At 38.8% G+C, this 19,967-nt stretch overlaps 2 protein-coding genes and 1 non-coding gene across 3 annotated transcripts; 2 read left to right on the plus strand and 1 right to left on the minus strand.

Annotated features, from left to right (window-relative positions):
* Nucleotides 1–1,804: 1,804 nt before the first annotated feature.
* Nucleotides 1,805–1,875, minus strand: TRNAG-GCC (transfer RNA glycine (anticodon GCC)). The gene has a single exon. It is a non-coding gene; the product is annotated as a tRNA-Gly (tRNA).
* Nucleotides 1,876–3,005: 1,130 nt separating this feature from the next.
* Nucleotides 3,006–4,939, plus strand: LOC140768068 (EP1-like glycoprotein 2). The gene is made up of 2 exons (XM_073108156.1): nt 3,006–3,457; nt 3,789–4,939. The coding sequence occupies exons 1-2, from the start codon at nt 3,049–3,051 to the stop codon at nt 4,655–4,657; spliced, it is 1,278 nt and encodes a 425-aa protein (XP_072964257.1). The 5' UTR covers nt 3,006–3,048; the 3' UTR covers nt 4,658–4,939.
* Nucleotides 4,940–14,074: 9,135 nt separating this feature from the next.
* On the plus strand, nt 14,075–16,771 carry LOC140768067 (F-box/LRR-repeat MAX2 homolog). Its single transcript, XM_073108155.1, has one exon. It carries the CDS (start codon nt 14,444–14,446, stop codon nt 16,610–16,612), a length of 2,169 nt encoding a protein of 722 aa, XP_072964256.1. The 5' UTR covers nt 14,075–14,443; the 3' UTR covers nt 16,613–16,771.
* The last annotated feature ends 3,196 nt before the right edge of the window (nt 16,772–19,967 follow it).

The raw sequence follows: 19,967 nt of genomic DNA on the forward strand, positions 1-19,967 counted from the left end.
TTGTTTGGATAGAGATAATAGTAGAGAAGAGAAAGGAAAGTCGGGAGAGAAAATATTGTTCTATTATTTGGATTAAATTTCTAAGAGATAAAAGGAAGATAAAGAGAGCCTCTAATTGTCAGCTTTTTTTTCTCTCCGAAAGAATCCAGAGAGAAAATGAGTGAAAGAATATATCACGCATATATTATTTTTATTTATTTTAAAGAGTAATCTTATGGATCTGATTCATTACGATGATTACACATTTGATGAAGGATATAATAATAAATATATTGTAAACTTATTTTTCTCTTGGTGTTCTCTCCCTCACATTCGAATAAGATGAGAAAAAGTTATTTTCTCTTCTCATTCTCTTTCTTTGCTTTCCCCTCTTATCTTCTCTCCTATTCTTTTCATCCAAAACCGAGTAAGTCTTATTTTACTATACATATTAACTTGAGAGGGTTTCTTCCATGCAATAGAGTTAATTTTTTATCAATTAATTTGATGAAGATCTAACGGTTAAAATTTTTAAGGGTACAATAGGAATGAAAGATATTACCGGTTCAGTAGGTAATTTTTTTTAGATATATAATCTTCCACATTATTTTTTAACAATTATATTATTTTAATATTTTATTGAGTAAAAGACATATATATCATTAACCGAGAGTAATGTATATACATCAAAATAAGGATATTGATATCTTTTATAATTAACTTGATAAAAATTTGATTACATTTTATCTTTTTAATTATTTTTTATTATTTACATATATCTCCCATTAGTTTAAGATTGATTCAAATTAAATTTTAATAGATAGAGATGGAGAATTATATTTAAATTAAAGTTTATCTTCAAATAATCAAATTTAAATTATTTAATATTAAATGATATCTTCTAAGGCATAATTATATTTAAGAGAGAAATCTTAACGGAAGAAAAAAAACGTGTAAAACGCTTCTTCAGTACCATAAAATTAATTGTTTATTAATCAGTTTGATGAAGATCTAATGGTTAAGATTTTTAAGGGTATAATAAGAAAATTAGAAAGTTAGACACACGTAATTAAATCTTCTAATATACTCTTTTTCTTACATAATGTGGTTTTGGAACCGGTACCGAAAAACCGGTACCGGGTATAAAAACTAATTATTATAGTCGTTGAATTAAGTTTATAATTTTTAAAGGTGCATTGAAGTATTTGCTATGTTATTAACTTCGGTCTACGTCTTTGAAGAGGCCCACGTAATTATTTATACGGAGTGAATATGAAATGTGGGCCGTGACAGAGGCATGAGCATGAGTGATGTTTGTGTGGGCCCTGCTCTTAGAGTCCAAAAATACGAGTGGTAGCAGCCCATGTGTCCCAATAGTACGGATAAAGTAAAGAGACGAAAGATTGAAGTAGCTCAGCAAGTGGTATTCGACAACTAGTTAAACAATTTACCCCTCTCCCGAGTTCTTTTTGGCCGGATTTTAACTTACCCTAAGAATTAAAACATAATAAAACATTTAACCCGTCTGTATCTCAGATTAAGTTGTAATTATTAGTAGATAAAAAGATATGATGTCTGTTAAAATATAGTCTGATTTAAAGATGTGAGTTAAAATGTTTTAAATATTTAAATTTAAAGTACAAAACTGGTATCATTTTACTGGAGAGAGAGAGAGAGAGAGAGAGAGAGAGAGAGAGAGAGAGAGGGGTGAAGAAAATAAACTCCAATCGTAAATATGTAGTTAATTTATTTACAATAAAACAAACGAATTAATTCTTAGTTTCCTGCGACATAAAAGGATAAAAACAAAACAGTACGTCGAAATTGCACCAGCCGGGAATCGAACCCGGGTCTGTACCGTGGCAGGGTACTATTCTACCACTAGACCACTGGTGCTGTGTGAGGATACGATGCTTCCGCTTACTAATAAATTATAAATCGATAAGAGATATATTGCCAATAATTTTTAATTGTGGGCCTAATTACGTTCGATCCGGCCCATGGATTTAAGTGATCTAATCTGTCGCATGAGGTTTGCGACCCACTGATTATTGTACCCGGAATGAGACCAATCTATTAATTGTTTAGTGGCCCATAGAATGAGACCATAATTTTTTATTTTATTTTATCTATCGTTCAATAGCTTGATCGTTGGATACAGTCATTTAAGCTATATTAAACTCTAATAAATATACTAAGTCAACTAGTTTATTTGCTCCGAACTAAGTACTACTAAAACATTGGTCAAAACCGTTACACTATCGAGCTACTCTGCAAAACTAGATGTTGAGCTAAATCATCAAATCACATAATATTTCCTTCCCAATAATTATCCTAAGTTAGAGTCAGCTTTAGCCTTTAGAAAAACCAATAATTTCGTGCATTAACGGCAAAAGATGACAGGTCACTAGACAAGATTCCCCGCAGCAAAAGCTGCAGGTATTCCCTCAAGATTTGGTGCTTAGCATCATTGGAGGAGTACTTTAACCAATCATGTTAACAGTTGAAGATAAAGAAAAGAAAAATCTATATGAAATTGGCGCAGCCCACGCACGATGCTTCCACCAAGGTAGCGTATGAAAACATATAAATATTTTCTACTTTCCATTGCTGAAATATGATGCTGCTCTTGATGCGCATGGACATATATATATATTAGGGGGTGTATCAGGTCATCGATTGTGTTCGTCGTGATCTCACCCACTCTAATCTTCAAGCCCTCTTTTATCCAATTTTTTATGTAGATAGTTGTCAGATGCTGAATATTTGTGAAATATTTAGTTACTGAAACAGTATATTAAACTCAAAACAAACATGGCCTAATTGTCTAGTCGTGCATTAAATTCCTGCAGCTATTGGGCAGGCACCAGTTGCAACAGTTCCACAATTTGTCTCCAGTCGTCCAGAACGTTGAGGGAAGGAGCTGCCAAATTGGACTCGATGGATAACGATAAGCTTAAAAAACAAAAAGAAAATCGCATCCAAAGACACATCACGTTCTATAAATCGAACAGTATTCATGACCCAACTCCCACTACTCCACTCTCTCTCTCTCTCTCTCTCTCAACAATGGCGTTCTCCTTCTTCCTAACCCTTCTAGTTCTGGTCTCTTCCAGTAGCATAGCTCAATCCAAAGTCGAAACCTTCACCTACACCAACGAAGGCGAGTTCGGCCCCTACATCACCGAATACGGCGCCGACTACCGCGTCCTCCCCATCGCCACCTCCCCGTTCCAGCTCGCCTTCTACAACACCACTCCGGGCTTGTTCTACCTCGCCCTTCGCATGGGGACGACCCGCTCCGAGTCCACCTTCCGCTGGGTCTGGGAGTTTAACCGCGGCAACCCGGTTCACGAAAACGCCACCTTCTCCCTCCTCTCCAATGGCAACCTCGTCCTCGCCGACGCCGACGGCCGGGTGGTCTTCTCCTCCAACACCGTCAACAAAGGAGTGGTGGGGCTCAAGATACTGCCCAATGGTAACCCAGTTGACCCCAAAGTTTAATACGCTTCCTTTCGCATAAACATTATATCTCAGTTAACTTGCTCAAAACAGTTCAAGCATTTGTATCAGCATCTTTACTTTAAATTTAGGAAATTTGACTGGTTTTGTATTTAAGAGGAGCACTCTTTCATAGTAATCTACATTATATATTTAACCCAAAAGCTTAAGCTAATAACCCATAACGTTACTATTCAAATGTTATTTTATTTTTATTTGTAAGAAATGTTAGTTTTTTCATCAATTTGATCTATATACAATAGAGAAATAAATGTTCCACGTCCTAACAATATATCATGACTTCACAGGTAACATTGTGCTCTATGCTGGCAAAGGCCGGTTCGTTTGGCAAAGTTTTGACCACCCAACTGACGCACTTCTCGTTGGCCAGTCTCTTAGTCTAGCCACCGGGATTACGAAGCTCGTGAGCAGGAAATCTACAACCGATGGGTCATTCGGAAAATATAGTCTGGTCTTGGATTCCGGAGGCATAACAATGTACGTGAACAATCTCCCATACTATAACTACTCGGATGGAGAACTAAGCTTCAGGGGAGGCTCGGCGAAATTCGAGTGCGAGCCCGATTCGGATGAGGCCTTCGCCTACGAGCTTAGGTTCGCCACTGACCAAGGCACGAGCATTCTAGCGAGACCAAAGTACAACGCCACGCTGTCATTCCTGCGGCTTGACGTGGATGGGAATCTGGCAGTGTACACGTTCTACGACCCCGTTGACTATAGGGCATGGGAGAAAACTTTTGCTCTCTTCTCCGACGACCTCGGCAGGCTGAGCGGCTGCGCTCTGCCGGAGAAGTGTGGAAGCTTCGGGGTTTGCGAAGACGAGATGTGCGTCGCTTGCCCTTCGCCCAAGGGCCTTCTCGGGTGGAGCAAGAGGTGCTCGCCGCCAAGCCTGGGGAACTGTAGGGGTAGTAGTAGTAGTAGTGGGGCCGTGGAGTACTATAAGGTGGCTGGGGTGGAGAACTTCTTGAGTACGTACACGAAAGGGGAGGGGAAGGTGGGGTTGGAGGAGTGCAAGAGGAGGTGCAGCGTGCAGTGCACGTGCGTGGGGGTGTTGTACTGGGAGGTGGAGAAGAGGTGCTGGCTGGCGACGGCGTTCGGTACGCTGCGCAAGGTGGAGAAGACCAGCCACGCGGCGTACGTCAAGTACTTGAAGTAGGTGCAGGGAGGGGGTGGTCGGTGGAGATCGATCTTGGTTTCGGTCTTTTTTTAGTACCTGTTGTTATCTGCTTGTGGCTAATAATGGCAAAGGATCGGTGGGTCCGTTGGTGGTTGCGGAGACGCGTTAGGGATCTCAGTACCTGTTTTTTAGTACCTGTTTTTTAGTCCCTCCACGGCTGTCAGGCAGCAAGTGGTCTGCAGCTGTGGTGGTTGTAGGAATATCCTGCAATTTGAGTCCGCTACTTTCTCAAAAGTAATAAAGATCTCGTATTGCAAGTTAGCGACGATTTAACGATTTAATGATTTGGATGTGGAATAAGTATAAACTTAAACTAGTCCAACGAATTAAGGTTAAACTGATTGGTATTCAAAAAGAAGCTTACTATAAAACTTAAAAGCATATATGGGTCTTAAAATCTGAGCATGTAGGATTGGATAGGCGGCTAAGTTAATCAATCAGTAGCTGTCAAAACCTCGAACAGGAAATGGCTCAGCTGGCCTGGTGGCATCTATCAAGGACGGGAGGGAAGAGGGAACTTTTTCACGTGGTGATCATCTTATCTCGTTGTCCAGGTGACAGATGATTCCAGGGATAGATAAAGAAATAAAGAGAGAAACGAGGTGCTGAAGAGTGGATATTCTAGTATTCTATCCTAAGGGATATATGCGGAACCAAAGAGTACGGGGAATTTATATTTGAATATGGTGAAAGATGGTGAAATGTGGGTCTACCAATTACTTGCCATTATAGGATCAAGCAAGAGTCAGATCCAACCCAGGGATTTTACGGTTGGGTTGGTCCGATATAGGCCTTGACCAACTGCAGCCCACCAAGTCCAGACTTGGGCTCAACATAATAACTCTCCTTCATTTGGAGTAAGTGAGGGCTAATTATTAGAATATATATTCCATCAGTTGGTGAGTTAGCTGTTAGATTTATCTTCACCTAATAATTAATATAAAATCTCCACCTACTTTCTAAGGAATAGAAATCGCCATTAGTTTGTCAGTTAGCAGTCTTGTCCGAGCCTGTAAGTTGATTGGGCTTCATGTCTATTAGGCCTTTAGTAATAAGCCCAGGCCGATTGGCACAAATGGACAATCGTTTTCCTATCTCTGCGTTATTCCATGGATCTCGTACTCCATGTTAAGTGTAAAGAGTTGTTGATAAGATATGTTAACTTTCAATCTCCCAAGTAGTCAAACTCGAAATATATGCATTTATTAACGGTCAGAAGATAGATTTGGATGAGTTACCGTGAGACTAAATAACAAAGCTAAGCCAAGTAAGTCTTAATATTCTTCCGATCTCTTCTACTGGAAGAAGGGTCGAAGGACAAGTGGTTTAAGGTGATTGGCTGTCCTTTTTTAAGTACAGGATTCGGATCTTTCTTCGGATAAGATAAACGTAGATAGGGGTAATCCAACTCGCCATCGGATAAGGACATGATGATCGAGTAAGCCAAGGGAGAGTCCGGAAGAAAGCGATTGAGTTGGCCTTTTTCGTATATGTCCCTTCACGTGAGAGGATACGTGTCCGCTTGCTAGGGAAAGGGACCATCCTTATCCGGAACAAAAGCATTCCAAGATTACAATAACGATGATAGGATATCATAACGACGTGCCCAATTGTCATCCAAGCACGACTAATAATTGCTACAATATCTTCCATTTATATATTCTCCTTCGCTCTTTAATCACTTCACTTCTCTGATTTTAATTAACTAATCGCTAATATCACACATCTCTGGTTTTAATTAACTGACACCTAATATCAGTAGATCAAAAACGCATCACCAGGAGAAATAAATAGCCTTTCACGTGAAAAGTCCGGTGATAAGGTAAGAAACAAGACGGTTTCGTATTTTTTTTTTATATAAAATAATTTAAAAAATTTATGTAAAATCTATTTATAATTTTTAATAGTAATATAATATATATAAATTTTGTAAGATACACTGTGCTACAATATCAAATAACTATTGATTACACTAACAATTAATTCAGTAATCCACAGAGTCACACTTAATCACTAATCACAAACAGTTAACTCATAGATTAGTAATCACTAACCAAATAATTACTGATTAACAAATTAATAGACTAACTACTAAGTGATTTATAGATTAAAACATTTCAATGAATTAAGTGATTAACAAATAAATTAATTATTGATTTACAAGCATTTATTGTTCAATATATAATTAATTCAGTTACTTTTTTATTTGTCTAAATGCCTAGCATAACCAATTAACTGAATAAAACAGAATTAAAGAAAAGAACCTTCGATATGTGAGAGACAGAAAGAAAGAGGCCACGACTGTATCTCTACCACCGCATGCTTTCGATTTTTGCCATCGCCACACGATGTCGCCAAATCCCTAGCATGCATCCTCCTTCTCTGGAACCAATGCTCATGAGCTCATCCTCAAGCTGTCGCAATGCCGATCGACTCGTCCTCCTTCAGTCCATCGCCAAGCTCCACCTCCTCCTACTTCTTCAGCACATGAGCTCGTGAGCTCATCCTCCTCAAACTATTGTAGTGCCGGCTGCCTCCTCCTTCTCCAAGCTCCGCCTCCTCCTCCGACAAGCTTCACCTCCTCCTCTTTTTGCCATCCGTGCTCGTGAGCTCGTCCTGCTCAAGTTGTCATGGTGCTATGTCGCCTTGTCCTCCTTCACCAAGCTTTGCCTCCTCCTCTTCCTTCGGCACCCGTGCTCGTGAGCTCGTCCTCATCAAGCTGCCGCGGTGCTCAGTTTGGGCTCGATCTGGCTCAATCCAACTTAACGCAGCTCGACTTAAATGATGCTTGATAACAGACTCATTTTAAGCTTGAGCTTAGCTCGAATTGAACTGAGCCGAACCTGAGCCCAATTATAAGACTTGAAATTCATTTCGAATCGAGCCTAAACTAGAGCCAACTCACTCAGATTGAGCTCGTTTACACCCCATGTGAGGGCCATATTGAATGTCTGATCTTTAAAACACTGAGTATAACAAAAGCTCACACATATTTTGTTTGTATTCTTTCTTCTGAATAAAAATAATTGAGACTTAACCCACTTTTTTTAGAAAAAAAATTAGGTGGACTTCAATTAATTTAGATTTCTAGTTTCCCCAAGTCTACTATTTCAAATAATTTTAACGATTATATGTTATGCAATCTCATAATTTGAAGTCCCATTCGATTCCCATGATATTTATTTTGCCACTCACGTTAAGTTTTGTAAAATTCGAAGTAACATTATCTTGTTACAATGAATTATTGATGCCCAAGGATAAAATAGAAAAACAATGAACTGGCTTCCTACTTTCTTTTACCAACACAACATAGTTCATTTCTAAATAGAATCAATTAAATTATATCTAAATAAAATCAATTGAATTCTAAGCTAGAATGGATTCCAAACACATCTTAAATAAATTAAATATTTTTATCTTTTTCTCTAACACGTCATATCATTGCTTATTGCACTCAATAAGCACAAACATAAGGCAATGCATCTCTTAGGAAGATGGTGGGTATTAGACACATAATAAATATTCTATATCAACGATTAATGTTTTAGGAACCTTCTACAGCGAAGAATGCCTACACATGAAAATGTACCCAATAGGCTCAAAAAAGTAGTTAGACGAAAAAAAAAAAAGGAGGGAGAATTGAAAATGTGTTTTGTTTAATTCTTCTTTTAATGGATGGGTTCACTTTATACACGTGTTAATTGGGAAATGCGATGTGAGCTGTAAAGTGATAATGACTTGACTTCTATTGCATACGTGAGGACAATTGGATGGTACTAATAATACTGTGTGGTGGGGTACCCACCACTGCTACAAAACGAGCACGAGACCCCGCATCCCAAATCTAATCTTCTTCCTCTCGTCGCGACGTCGCATCGCGTGCTAAAAACCTAATCTAAGGCCTAAGCTACGGGTGCAAGTCCCAAGTTGGGACGAGTTCATGCATTCCCAAGTCCCAAGTTGCACTGCTACAATGGATTAGATGGTCTAAAGCTTGACCATCCGATACGCCTCAAGATTGATGTTCTTACCAACACGACTTGAACACGTAGTGGGAACTGGAAAAAAAAATAAAAAATCCTTTTCATGGCTTTATTATTATTATTTTCTTCAAAACTTGTGTTTTATGGTGTGTGATTCAAGGTAAATTAGCTGCGGTTTAGTAAGCTAAGGCGGCAATTGTAAAATAAAACGTAAATATAAAATATGCTCTCATACTAATTAAAAATTTTAAACTAATTCCAATCTAGAAACCTAAAATGGTCACTTATAGAAATATAAATATAGACAAATAATTAAAATAGATATTTACGCAAATACAAATAGTTCTTCGTAAAAAAATTTAAATCTCAGTAAAAATAGGATCATTTTCAAGAATCAAAATCACTATTAATAATACATAAATATAAGAACCACTTATAGACTATCTTTTGAATTCCACATCTATATGTGAAGTTATCTTGTTAGCTAAAACTCATAATAAAATATTTTAAATATTGATCTACCAATCTCAGTAATTATTAAAATCAGATAACATGTCTCAATAACCCTTAAGATAATAATTTGCACTAAGAAAGAAAGCAACAATAATTAATCAAAAATCTTATAATCATTATTTCCCCTCTTTTCAATCAATCAATCAATCAATGTTTTCCGTTAACACAGGGTCATTTGGTATATATATGTGTAGAAAAAGGAGCAAAAATCCAATTTAAGTTGAATTAAAACTATTTATATATTTAACTCATTCCAACTCTTGTGAGGTGGATGATATATAAAAATTTAATTATTCCATAATCATACTCATATAAAATATTCTAAATACATTCAAATAATTTTTTAATATATGAATCATCAATACAAAAATCTAACTGTCTAACAATAAGTATCATATCCACAGTCCCACCATTTTAGCCAATGTTTCAATGACTAATTTATCAATCCACACAAGAGAAGTACGCTACAACAATTAGCATGCTCTCGGTTAAAATAATTTCCACTAGGCGTCTAAGCCTTTAGTTGTTCTTGTTGCACAGTTGTGTGATGAAATACATTATAAAGACCATCAGTGACGATAGAGTCGCTGGAGCTGTCACGCATAACTGAGTACATGGATCGAAAATAATAATCTAAGGAGTAAATAGGGACATCTACTATCTTAGTCACGATTCCATTGATACGACAAAACGCTACAAGGTTGGGACACGTGCTACGTGCGCTGTGCATCTCCTTTAATAGGATAACGTTGTATCATTTTTCTACATCTGAAAAAGATGTAGGTGGCGTGCTTGGTTGGTGCCCACAAGCGACTTGCAATTCAGATTTAACTTAAGAAATGTTTAGGAGGTGCACATGTTCTAGATTCTGCGAAACCCTTTCGGCTCCTCTTCCTCCTTTTTCCCTTTTTCTATTCGTTTCTTTCTTCTCACTCGTTATTATTATTATTATTATTTTTTAACAAAGTGTGCAAATCTCAAAATTCAAGGGCTTGCAAGTAAGCATAGTTTGGATAATACTAATTTTTGTTATTTGTTTAATGTCTTGACCACTAAGATATTAATCATGAGTTGAATATATACCACATGCAGTTACATAGACTTTCTAGATAATATCCAAGTAGAGACCCAAACAAGCTATCAAAGTTATAGTGACGGACCTACTAGTCAGCATGTGAGAACTTCAAAATATTATTGCAGGAAAAATAAAGACTATAGTCTCAAGCCTAAAGTTGCACTGAGATGCAGATTGAGAGGTAGGTGTGATATTAAGAGGGGTTAAAAAAAATTTAAAAGGGTAATTATAATTTATCTCTATGTCATTAGATACGATTGTACTTTATTCATGTACTTTTAAACATTTAATTTTCTTTGAGGGATAAAATTATAATTTTACCTTTCAATTAATAATAAACTAATAATTACACTTTTGGGCAGACTATAGGGGATTATTAATGTGGTTTAAGTGCTTTTACGATGAAAATACAACAGTATTTCATCTAATTGTGTCAAACGTAAAGTGTAATTTCTCTAATTTAAAATGCGTCTTTCTAAAGTAAACTACCTAAATCCAGTCTACACCACCTATGCTGATAAGTATCATCGCGTCTCTGGTAAAGGCAACAGAGACATATCATGGGAGAGGTGCCCACTGTAGCCGTAGGCTATATGTACATATAGATTCCAGAAACCTTTTTACTCCTCGTATATATTGCACCAGGCTCGATTCAGATCCTAGGACGAGAGGTGTTTTTTTTATTTTTCATCCTTGGCTACGTGGTCCTAATCATGACCCAGGACAGCATCACACCACAATGTATGTGGTCCGAGCCATAAAAGAGAAAGGTCACATGGCAGACAGTATGGTTGGGAGTCGTCTCTGTGTCCTCCACAGCGAAATTATCAACGCAACACCCACAGAATCTTGGAAGCTAACGATACGACAAATTTCAAAGTTTGAACATCCGTAATATTAATGTAGGAAGTTGTTGGGAGGATTACTGTTCTTATTGTTTTAATTATTATTATTAACGCATTATGTTCTGTTCTTTCTTATTCTTGTAAGGATGAGGATAAGTTAATTAGAGAAGTTGATAATAGTTTTCTACCCAAAAAGTTTGCTCTTTATACTGTAATCAAGTTTCATTTTAGTTTTATCGACCCACCTATTTACAATGATGGACAACAACCTGAATTCAAAAACTGACCGCAAATCTTCCTACCTAACAAATCACTGCATGTTTCCTACTGAACAGTGAAGTTCTTGGCTATTTTAAATTTGTGGCAAATTATTTTTCTGCGTCTAGAACAACAATTTTTAAATATAAGTCAATTTTTTGAATCAATGTTTTATATAAAAAATTTTAAATTGCTAAAAAAATTGTTAGGTCTTACAATTTTTTTTCTCATATAAGTTAATTTTCGGTTCAATAATTTATTATATAAAAATCACTAAATGGAAAAATAACTTATCTAAAAATTTCTTCCTTAAAAATTAGTACCTAAAAATGACTTATATTTAAATGTCATTATCCCGATCAACAATTTTGTGACAATAAAATATACCTATTCTTGCATTTAAGTTTTGAAGTAGACTCAATGAGTAAAAAAAAAGTTTTGAGAGGGCTAGTTTGGTCAAAAACTTCTCAACAATGAGTGTGAACAAAGGAAACTGTTGAAATCTATACACATTCGCTATCAACCCTTATCTACTCTCAAATACATCTACTATATAATCATCGTACAATAGCTATCAGTCCTCGTGGTGAGGGTCCTAGATCCAGTGATGACGAAGCACCACCGAGATAATATTGAGAAGTTCCTTTATCGTATTATAGAAAGATTTATCAGATTGTATACCCTTTTAAAGGCTTATTTACGAATACACCTCTGATATGCAGTATTTCATATGAAACCTTCTCTAATATCATGAAGTCATCAAGAAGAATTCTAGGATATTTGAGAGACTTTAACATAAAGGAAACAACTTACCTTATGGTGATAAAACGTTTGCTGGTTCAAAAGGGGGGCCTCCGTTCCAATCCAAAGACGGTCATTTCTGGTGTCATTAATGTCCCTCCAATTGAATGGCGCCACTTATACATCCCATTCCAATCCAAAGACGGTCATTTCTGGTGTCATTAATGTCCCTTCAACTGAATGGCGCCACTTATACATCTATTTTATTGGACAAAAGGGGGTTGATTACTTCCATGAGTTTATACAGATTAATTGCTCACACTAAAATATTATTAATAAAAAGTAACATAATACCTTAAAAAAATAAGCATAAAAAACACAGAAAATACTATATACTATACTGTTAGGTCTTTTAGTATTATTATACATGAGCATATTTACAACTTTTGATAAGATTTTGTACTGAAATTTTTTAAGATTTAGATCAGATAAGTCACCGCGTTCACAACGCGTTTGAATGCACCTTGCAGGTGTTCACACATACAGAAGTAATATTTTAACAGATTGAATACATCACAAAAAGTTTGCAGTGCATTCGTACATACAAAGAGACATTTGGCTACTCGAACACACCCTCAAAAGTTCACAACATGTTTGTATATATAGAGAGACATATTTGGCTGCCCAAACGTGTTTAAGACATTAAGACACTGTGTTCGAATGCACTCAGGCTATGTTCAAACGTTCCCATGTAACTTGCAAATTATAGAGTTACGTGAGACCTAATTTGACTTAAATTTGGTCTTATCTTTATAAGGTATATAAGAGTTCAGATGCACTACCTTAGGTAAGTGGAGTTTTTAAAGAAACAATATTCGTTCACTGGCCAATGTTTGTCTCATCTTCTACATATTAAGGATTTCGTCTTAAGAGTCACCGAGACGAAAGATCAATCTTGAGGATTACTAAAAGTATAGATCAATCAATCACAGAAAGTAGTAAATTGCAAGTTTTAATGATTAAAACTGAGTTAAACAAAGTTGTGAGGATCGATAAATTGTTTTATAAGTCAGTCTTGTTAACTGCTATAGTTAATTAACGATTGGTTTAATTTGAGTTTGAATTCGTAATTTTTTTCGGTTTGAATCTTTTCACGTAAAAATTTTTGGTGTTCATCTTTAGTTTACTTATTAATTTTTATTTCACATATTTACTTAAGCAAGAATTTAAAAATATTGATTAAAATTTATATACATACTCGTATCTAAATATTTTCATATATAACACAATAAGAAAACGAACCATTAGTCAGTTCTCTTTTCAAACATGAGATACATAGCTTCATATATCTGTCAATACATAAAAGAAACAGCAATCGCAATATATCTGAGTAATACCTCTTCGTTTTTAACCGATGTGGGGGGTTTTAATGATATCTCAATTAAATAATATCGCTGATATTGATATCTGAAAATATTCATACAACACGAACATTTTAACCATTTGAGTACAATATTACTAGCCTACATGATTAATATTTACTACTACTACTAAAGATAAAATTATTTCTTTAATAATGAAATAAATCACTCGACATGTATCACATATGTAGTCTACTTACAGAATTGAACGTTGGCATTGGGATGGAAAGCAGCAGATATTTCCTGACGATCGGGTCCTAACTGCTGCTTCACTTTTTATCTCTCTAAAAAGCACATCCATCCTGATAAGATCACATAAAATTTCACAGCGAGATATTTCAGAATCGAAGAGATAAAGAAAGGCGTACGAATGCAGTTGGGACGTCCGGGTCAAGTTGTCAAAAGCAATATCTGTCAAAGATAATACTTTCACAGTCAGATGGAATACACAATCTCAGCTCCATGAGATTTCGAAATAGACGAGCACACAATTATAACCATATAAGAGATCGTTGAAGGGCTTTAGTACCTTGGGATTCACACGATTCTGCCAAGATTCGTGTGGGAACGAACTTGCGTAAGGTCCAATCCATGTGCATAGGATAAGCCCCGGATGACCAACACTTTATTTACTGCTAGACCAGGTTGGACACGTAGCCGTGTCTCACTTGGAGGAGAGTAGTAATTTCCAATTCCTAAACACGAGATGCGGACAAGTCGTCTTTCACTGTACCGAGAAGAGTACAAAATGGTTAATGAATGAATAATGAATAGGCCCAACATTCTATCTTTATCGTAAGTTAAGGGCCGGCGAAAGCCCAGATTCGTCAGTAGAAAAAGTGAAGCACCATCACATGCCTGACAAACCCATCCGTCCCCTTCTTCCCCAATCCCCCTATCCTCGACCTCGTTTCTTCTCCTGAGTTCGCATGGCCGTGCGAGAAGGAGGAGGAGGAGGAGGAGGAGGGACGCAGCTGCACGACCTGCCGGAACCCATACTTACCCAGGTGATCTCTCTAATCAAGGACGTGCGCACCCGGAACGCCGCCTCACTGGTGTGCAGCCGGTGGCGCACGTTAGAGCGCTCCACGCGCACCTCCCTCTCCCTCCGCGGCAACGTGCGCAACCCCTTCCTCCTCCCCACATGCTTCTCCGCTGTCTCCTGCCTCGACCTCTCCCTCCTCTCCCCGTGGGGCCATCCCTTCCTCCCTCCCCCTCCTCCCAATTACTTCCAACAAGAAGAACAAAATTTGCAACCTTACCACCTCTCCAACCAGCAGCTCATCGCGCAGCGGTTGGGGCAGGCCTTCCCCAGCGTCGCCTCGCTCGTCGTCTACGCCCGCGACCCCTCCACTATATACGCCTTGGCGCCGCAGTGGCCGCGGCTGCTCGAGGCCAAGCTCGTGCGATGGCACCAGCGGCCGCACCACTCGCCCGGCTCCGACCTCGTTCCTCTCCTCGCCAATTGCTCCACGATCGACTCGCTCGATCTCTCGGATTTCTACTGCTGGACCGAGGACATCCCTCCAGCGCTCCAAGCGTATCCGACCGCTGCGGCATCGCTCACGCGGCTAAATCTCCTCCTCGCCTCCGCCTCCGAAGGATTCGGCCGCTCTGAGCTCGCGGTGATCTCTGAATCCTGCACAAACCTCCGCCATCTCATTGCTCCTTGCATCTTTAACCCCAGGTATATAAATTTTGTCGGCGATGATGCGCTGCTCGACCTCGCCACCAATTGCCCTCGGCTTACGCTTCTCCACCTCGTGGATCCCTCCACCCTCTCCCCCGCGCCCGCAGCTGGGGGCGGCGAGCAAACGCAAGAGGATGCCGGGATCACCGCCGCCGGCCTACAAAACCTCTTCGCCGCGCTTCGCGGGCTTGAGGACGTAGCGCTTGATCTCTGCCATAATGTCCAGGATGCAGGGCCAGCGCTTGAGTCTCTCAGCCACAGATGCCCCAGAATTAAGTCCCTGAAGCTGGGGCATTTCCAAAGCATTTGTAAGGCCGCCTGGCTTCATCTCGACGGCGTTGCCGTCTGTGGAGGGCTGGAGTCGCTTTGCATTAAAAATTCCTCTGATCTGACCGACGCCGGCCTTGCGGCCATTGCTCGTGGATGCCGTAGAATCTCCAAGTTTGAGATCCATGGCTGCAATAGAGTAACCGAGACAGGGATCAAGAGATTAGCCAGCACGCTGCGATCCACACTCAAGGAGGTGAGGATCTCCGGCTGCGAGCTTCTTGACTCCACTCGCTCCCTGCGTGCGCTGGATCCGGTCCGGGATCGCCTCGAGCGCCTCCACTTCGACTGTGTCTGGGTCAAGCCTGGGCTCGAGGAGCAGCCGGCGGAAGATCCGGAGAATGCCGCAGATGGCTCGGACGTCGATGAATTTGAGGATGGTGTGGATTGTTCGCATGAATCAGCGAGAAAGAAATGTAGGTACTCCGAAGAAGCTGGCCCTGCTCATTACGGCAATGGTTTTAATAGCCTCTGGTCCCGGAATTGGGAGCGGCTCCGGTACTTGTCACTTTGGTTTCCGGCCGGGGAAGTGCTCACGCCACTTTTAGATGCACTTGAGAGTTGCCCCGTGCTGGAGGAGATAAGTATCAAGGTGGAAGGGGACTGCCGGACCTGCCCAAAGCCTACGCAGCGAGTGTTTGGATTGAGCTTTCTTGCGCACTACCAGCGGCTGGCGAAGATGAAGCTGGACTGCGGTGAGGCTATCGGATATGCATTGACGGCGCCCATGGGTCAGATGGATTTGAGCTTGTGGGAGAGGTTTTATCTTCACGGGATCGGGGATCTGAATCTTTATGAGCTCGACTACTGGCCGCCGCAGGACAAGGAGGTGAACCAGAGGAGCCTCTCGCTGCCAGCGACCGGGTTGATTCAGGAGTGCCTTAGCCTGAGAAAGCTCTTCATCCATGGAACCACACATGAGCACTTCATGAGGTTCTTTCTAATGATGCAGAATCTGAGGGATGTGCAGCTGAGGGAAGACTACTACCCGGCGCCGGAGAACGACATGAGCACGGAGATGAGAGTGGATTCTTGCAGCCGCTTCGAGGATGCACTGAACAACAGAGTAGTTCCTGACTGACCTAATAAGGGATGCGTAAAATTCAATAAGTTCCAGAGAATGAAGTGAGTCGTGTGTGATTTCTGGTACAGGAACAATCTTAGAGTTCCTCGGTGAGAATTGGCAATACTTGTTCCTCTTTTTGAGTAATAAAAGTTTCACAACAAATCTTTCGCATTATTTTTGAATTGCTACAGTCTTATTTTGCTGTATGTTAGCCAGGCAAGCACTGGAAGATGCATGAGGAGCCAAAACCTTGTTCTAAGAAGAAAATAAAAGAATTAGCTAGTGTAATTATGAAACAAAATCTGACTAATTGAACCTGCAATGTTCACAGTGCAAGTAGATCTTTATTAGCTAGAAATTTGGTAAATTAGAAGGCAAAACAGGAGGGGAATACAGAAAACACATATCATTTAAGCTGATGCGGCATTTCATGCATTTGGAATTGTTTCACAAACTCCAGGATGAAGTATTTAGAATCAAGCGAACGAGTCATCTCCTAAGCCCAGAAATCTAGACAAATCAAAAGGCAACAAACTGCATGTCACCACACTGTATTGATAGAAGGCATAAGAGACAAGTATAATGCCAACTCCACTTGCTAATAAGAATACCTGAAATTAGGTTGCCAAGTGGTCAGCCAGGATACTCCAGTGTTGGTCCTTTAGTCATTTGAATAGAATACCTAGACAGAGTACCTGTAGAAGAACACTCATACATTGCCAGATTCTTGGTTCTATTTGTATCGTGGAATGCAGAAAAAGAAAAATGAAGCACGGCCTTCACTCGAGCCTACTCTTTGATGGTCCAATGGCCTACTAAATGCTGCATTTCTCTTTGAATGAGACATTACATACGTTTAGAGTCCAGTGTACCTCAAAATGCTATTTGCACTCCGCTAATGGCGATAAACCATACACGTCTGGTACATGCACTTCAATCCCCTACTTGCAAAAGTAAAGGAAAAGGAAAAGGAAAAGAAAAAAGATAAGGTTTGTTCAGAGCAATGAAGTTCAAGAAGAAAACTGAAAATTTGAAAAGGAAGTCCACAAACACAAACAATATCAGCCTTTATCAGAAGTTTCCCAGATAATAGAACATCTGCAAGTAAATTGACTACAGTGGTGTTTGATGAAAATAAGGGATTATTTGCGTTTTAAGGTAGCATGACAGAGGTATTTGGCAAGTAGAATTAAGATCTGGATCAACAGCTTTCATTCAGAAAGGAAAAAAAAAGAGGAATCATCAGTCCCCAATAATCTAGAAATCAAATTGAACTTCTGGTGATAATCAAGGACCCCTGAACTTGTTCTATGAAAAATCCAATCAACTAGTTCTGTTAAATTTGTAATGCCATGGAAGAAAACAAAAGGCCAATAAGAGTTAGTGAGCAAGTTAAAAGGCTGCTACTTTCAAGTTTAAAGTTCCAACAAAGGAAAGATAAGGGTATCGCAGCAACTGTATGTTGCAACTTCTCTGATATTTTTGGAAGCACCATAAAGGTCAAGGCGATGATCAGGAATGCTAAGGAGTAAGAACTTGCTTAGACCAACAAAGTGAGCCCTAGTACTAGAATAATTGAACTTAGGATATAACAAGAAAAAACTGTGAGAAGGTAATACTTACCTTCAGTGAGAAAAGCTAAAATAAAAAGAAACCAAGAAAAAAAAGAGATACCGATACTAATTATTATAGTAAGAGGATGCATGACACTATGAAATGACCAAGAAAAGCATATATTATAAAACTTGTTCTTGTCAAAGAAACGTTGCTCAACTACCTTATGCAAAAGAGACTGCAGTTCTTCCAATACCAAAAATATTTAGCGGCCATTGGGTATTAGACTAGTAGACAAAGTTACAGTGGGCCCCATCAGATCGGCAGTCTGAGGTAACGGTACAGATTACCTAACAATTAGGACAAAATCACTTTGATTCAATGCATGTGGCCCTCTACTAAGGAAATAGATCATAAATTGTCGATTAATCCGAGTGCTGGCAAGTTTATCAACTTGTCCAAAACATCTTTTCCTCATCATTTCTGCCAGCATAAGATTCTCTGAGCTAGAAAAAAACAGAGAATAGTGATTAATTTCCCTAATCGGTGATCTGGTATGAAATCAAATTCGCTAGACAACAAGCTATAACTAGTATCCTATTATCTCTTCTTCTTTTTCTTTTTCTCTTCTTCAGTTCTTATGCATGAAACTCAGAATTGGACTGCAATATTCATAGATTTCTATCTTATCATAATGAAAATAATTTCTTTTTCAGAAAACAACAACTTTAGGCTTTGAGAAATCTCGAAACAATGAAAAATAACCGGCGCTGTGACTATCCACATAATAATATCCATCAAAGCTTAATTGGGGGGATGCTTTTCAATGTCCTAAAGGTAGAAATATGATCAGATTGCATGCATCGTTATGCTGTTTCTATGAAGCCATCAACTTGCAGCTTCTTGGTGATAATAAGGTGAGCTAGAACTGGATATCACCTATCCAGTAATTTGAGTCCTAATTTTTGTCCAGACCCTTCCACCACTGTTACTCTCCATGTCCTTGTGCGGTAGGTGAAGTATATAGGAACCATCAAGTTTGTGGACCATTTTTTTTTTTTTTTGTGCATATAAGGACCTAAAATCTGCACTACTGGCACCGGTTTTAATTGGGCCTTTATCAGAGATCCAGGTACCGATTTGATAGTTTAAACTTGTACATTAATAGTAAATTGTCTTCAGCGATCAAGTTTGAAATGATGTGACAATTGAACTTAATGATAGAAATGCCAATGTGATTATCTAGGATAAAGAAAAGGGAGTCGCAGTGCAATTAAGACAAAGCAGTGACAGTTATCACTCTAAAATGAATATAATCAAGTTCTTCTTGCCCACATCCTGAAACGATGGGCACTGGTGCTCTCGTATTCATCTACCCAGTTGCTACAGATATGAACTTAAGACCACGAAACATGGCAAAATTTAGATCTTTCTTTTTTTTAATAAACACAAAATTTAGATATAAATTTAATATACTGTAGCCTCAAATTGCCAGAACCACATTACCACTAATGTCGGAGTCAAACTATACTATCATTAGATCCCCACTCTTTCTTCCTGAACCCTTCTTCTTTCTTTTTTATTTTTTTGAAAAAATGAACCCTTCTTCTTTCAAATTGCTGGATTCAATAATGCACATTTTAAGAATATACGATCAAGGTAAGAGTGGTTATGTTATAATCCTTGAATTGGCCCCAGCCAGCTAATTTATTCAGGACGCTTCTTCTAGTATAAATGTATAATCATATAACAAAACCGACTCCTCATTCAGATCGGGACGATGCAGGCGATAAATACCAAGACAGAGCTTAAATTA

The sequence above is a fragment of the Typha angustifolia genome, chromosome 10 (genome assembly GCF_048772165.1).
Source record: "Typha angustifolia cultivar Huaian chromosome 10, ASM4877216v1, whole genome shotgun sequence".
NCBI lineage: Eukaryota > Viridiplantae > Streptophyta > Magnoliopsida > Poales > Typhaceae > Typha > Typha angustifolia.

Bases quoted from the DNA above. Each gene is read 5' to 3' on its own strand.
- LOC140768068 (XM_073108156.1), top strand. From the start codon at position 3,049: ATGGCGTTCTCCTTCTTCCTAACCCTTCTAGTTCTGGTCTCTTCCAGT. The intron at 3,458-3,788 runs GTAACCCAGTTG...ATGACTTCACAG, and splicing joins GCTCAAGATACTGCCCAATG to GTAACATTGTGCTCTATGCT.
- LOC140768067 (XM_073108155.1), top strand. From the start codon at position 14,444: ATGGCCGTGCGAGAAGGAGGAGGAGGAGGAGGAGGAGGGACGCAGCTG.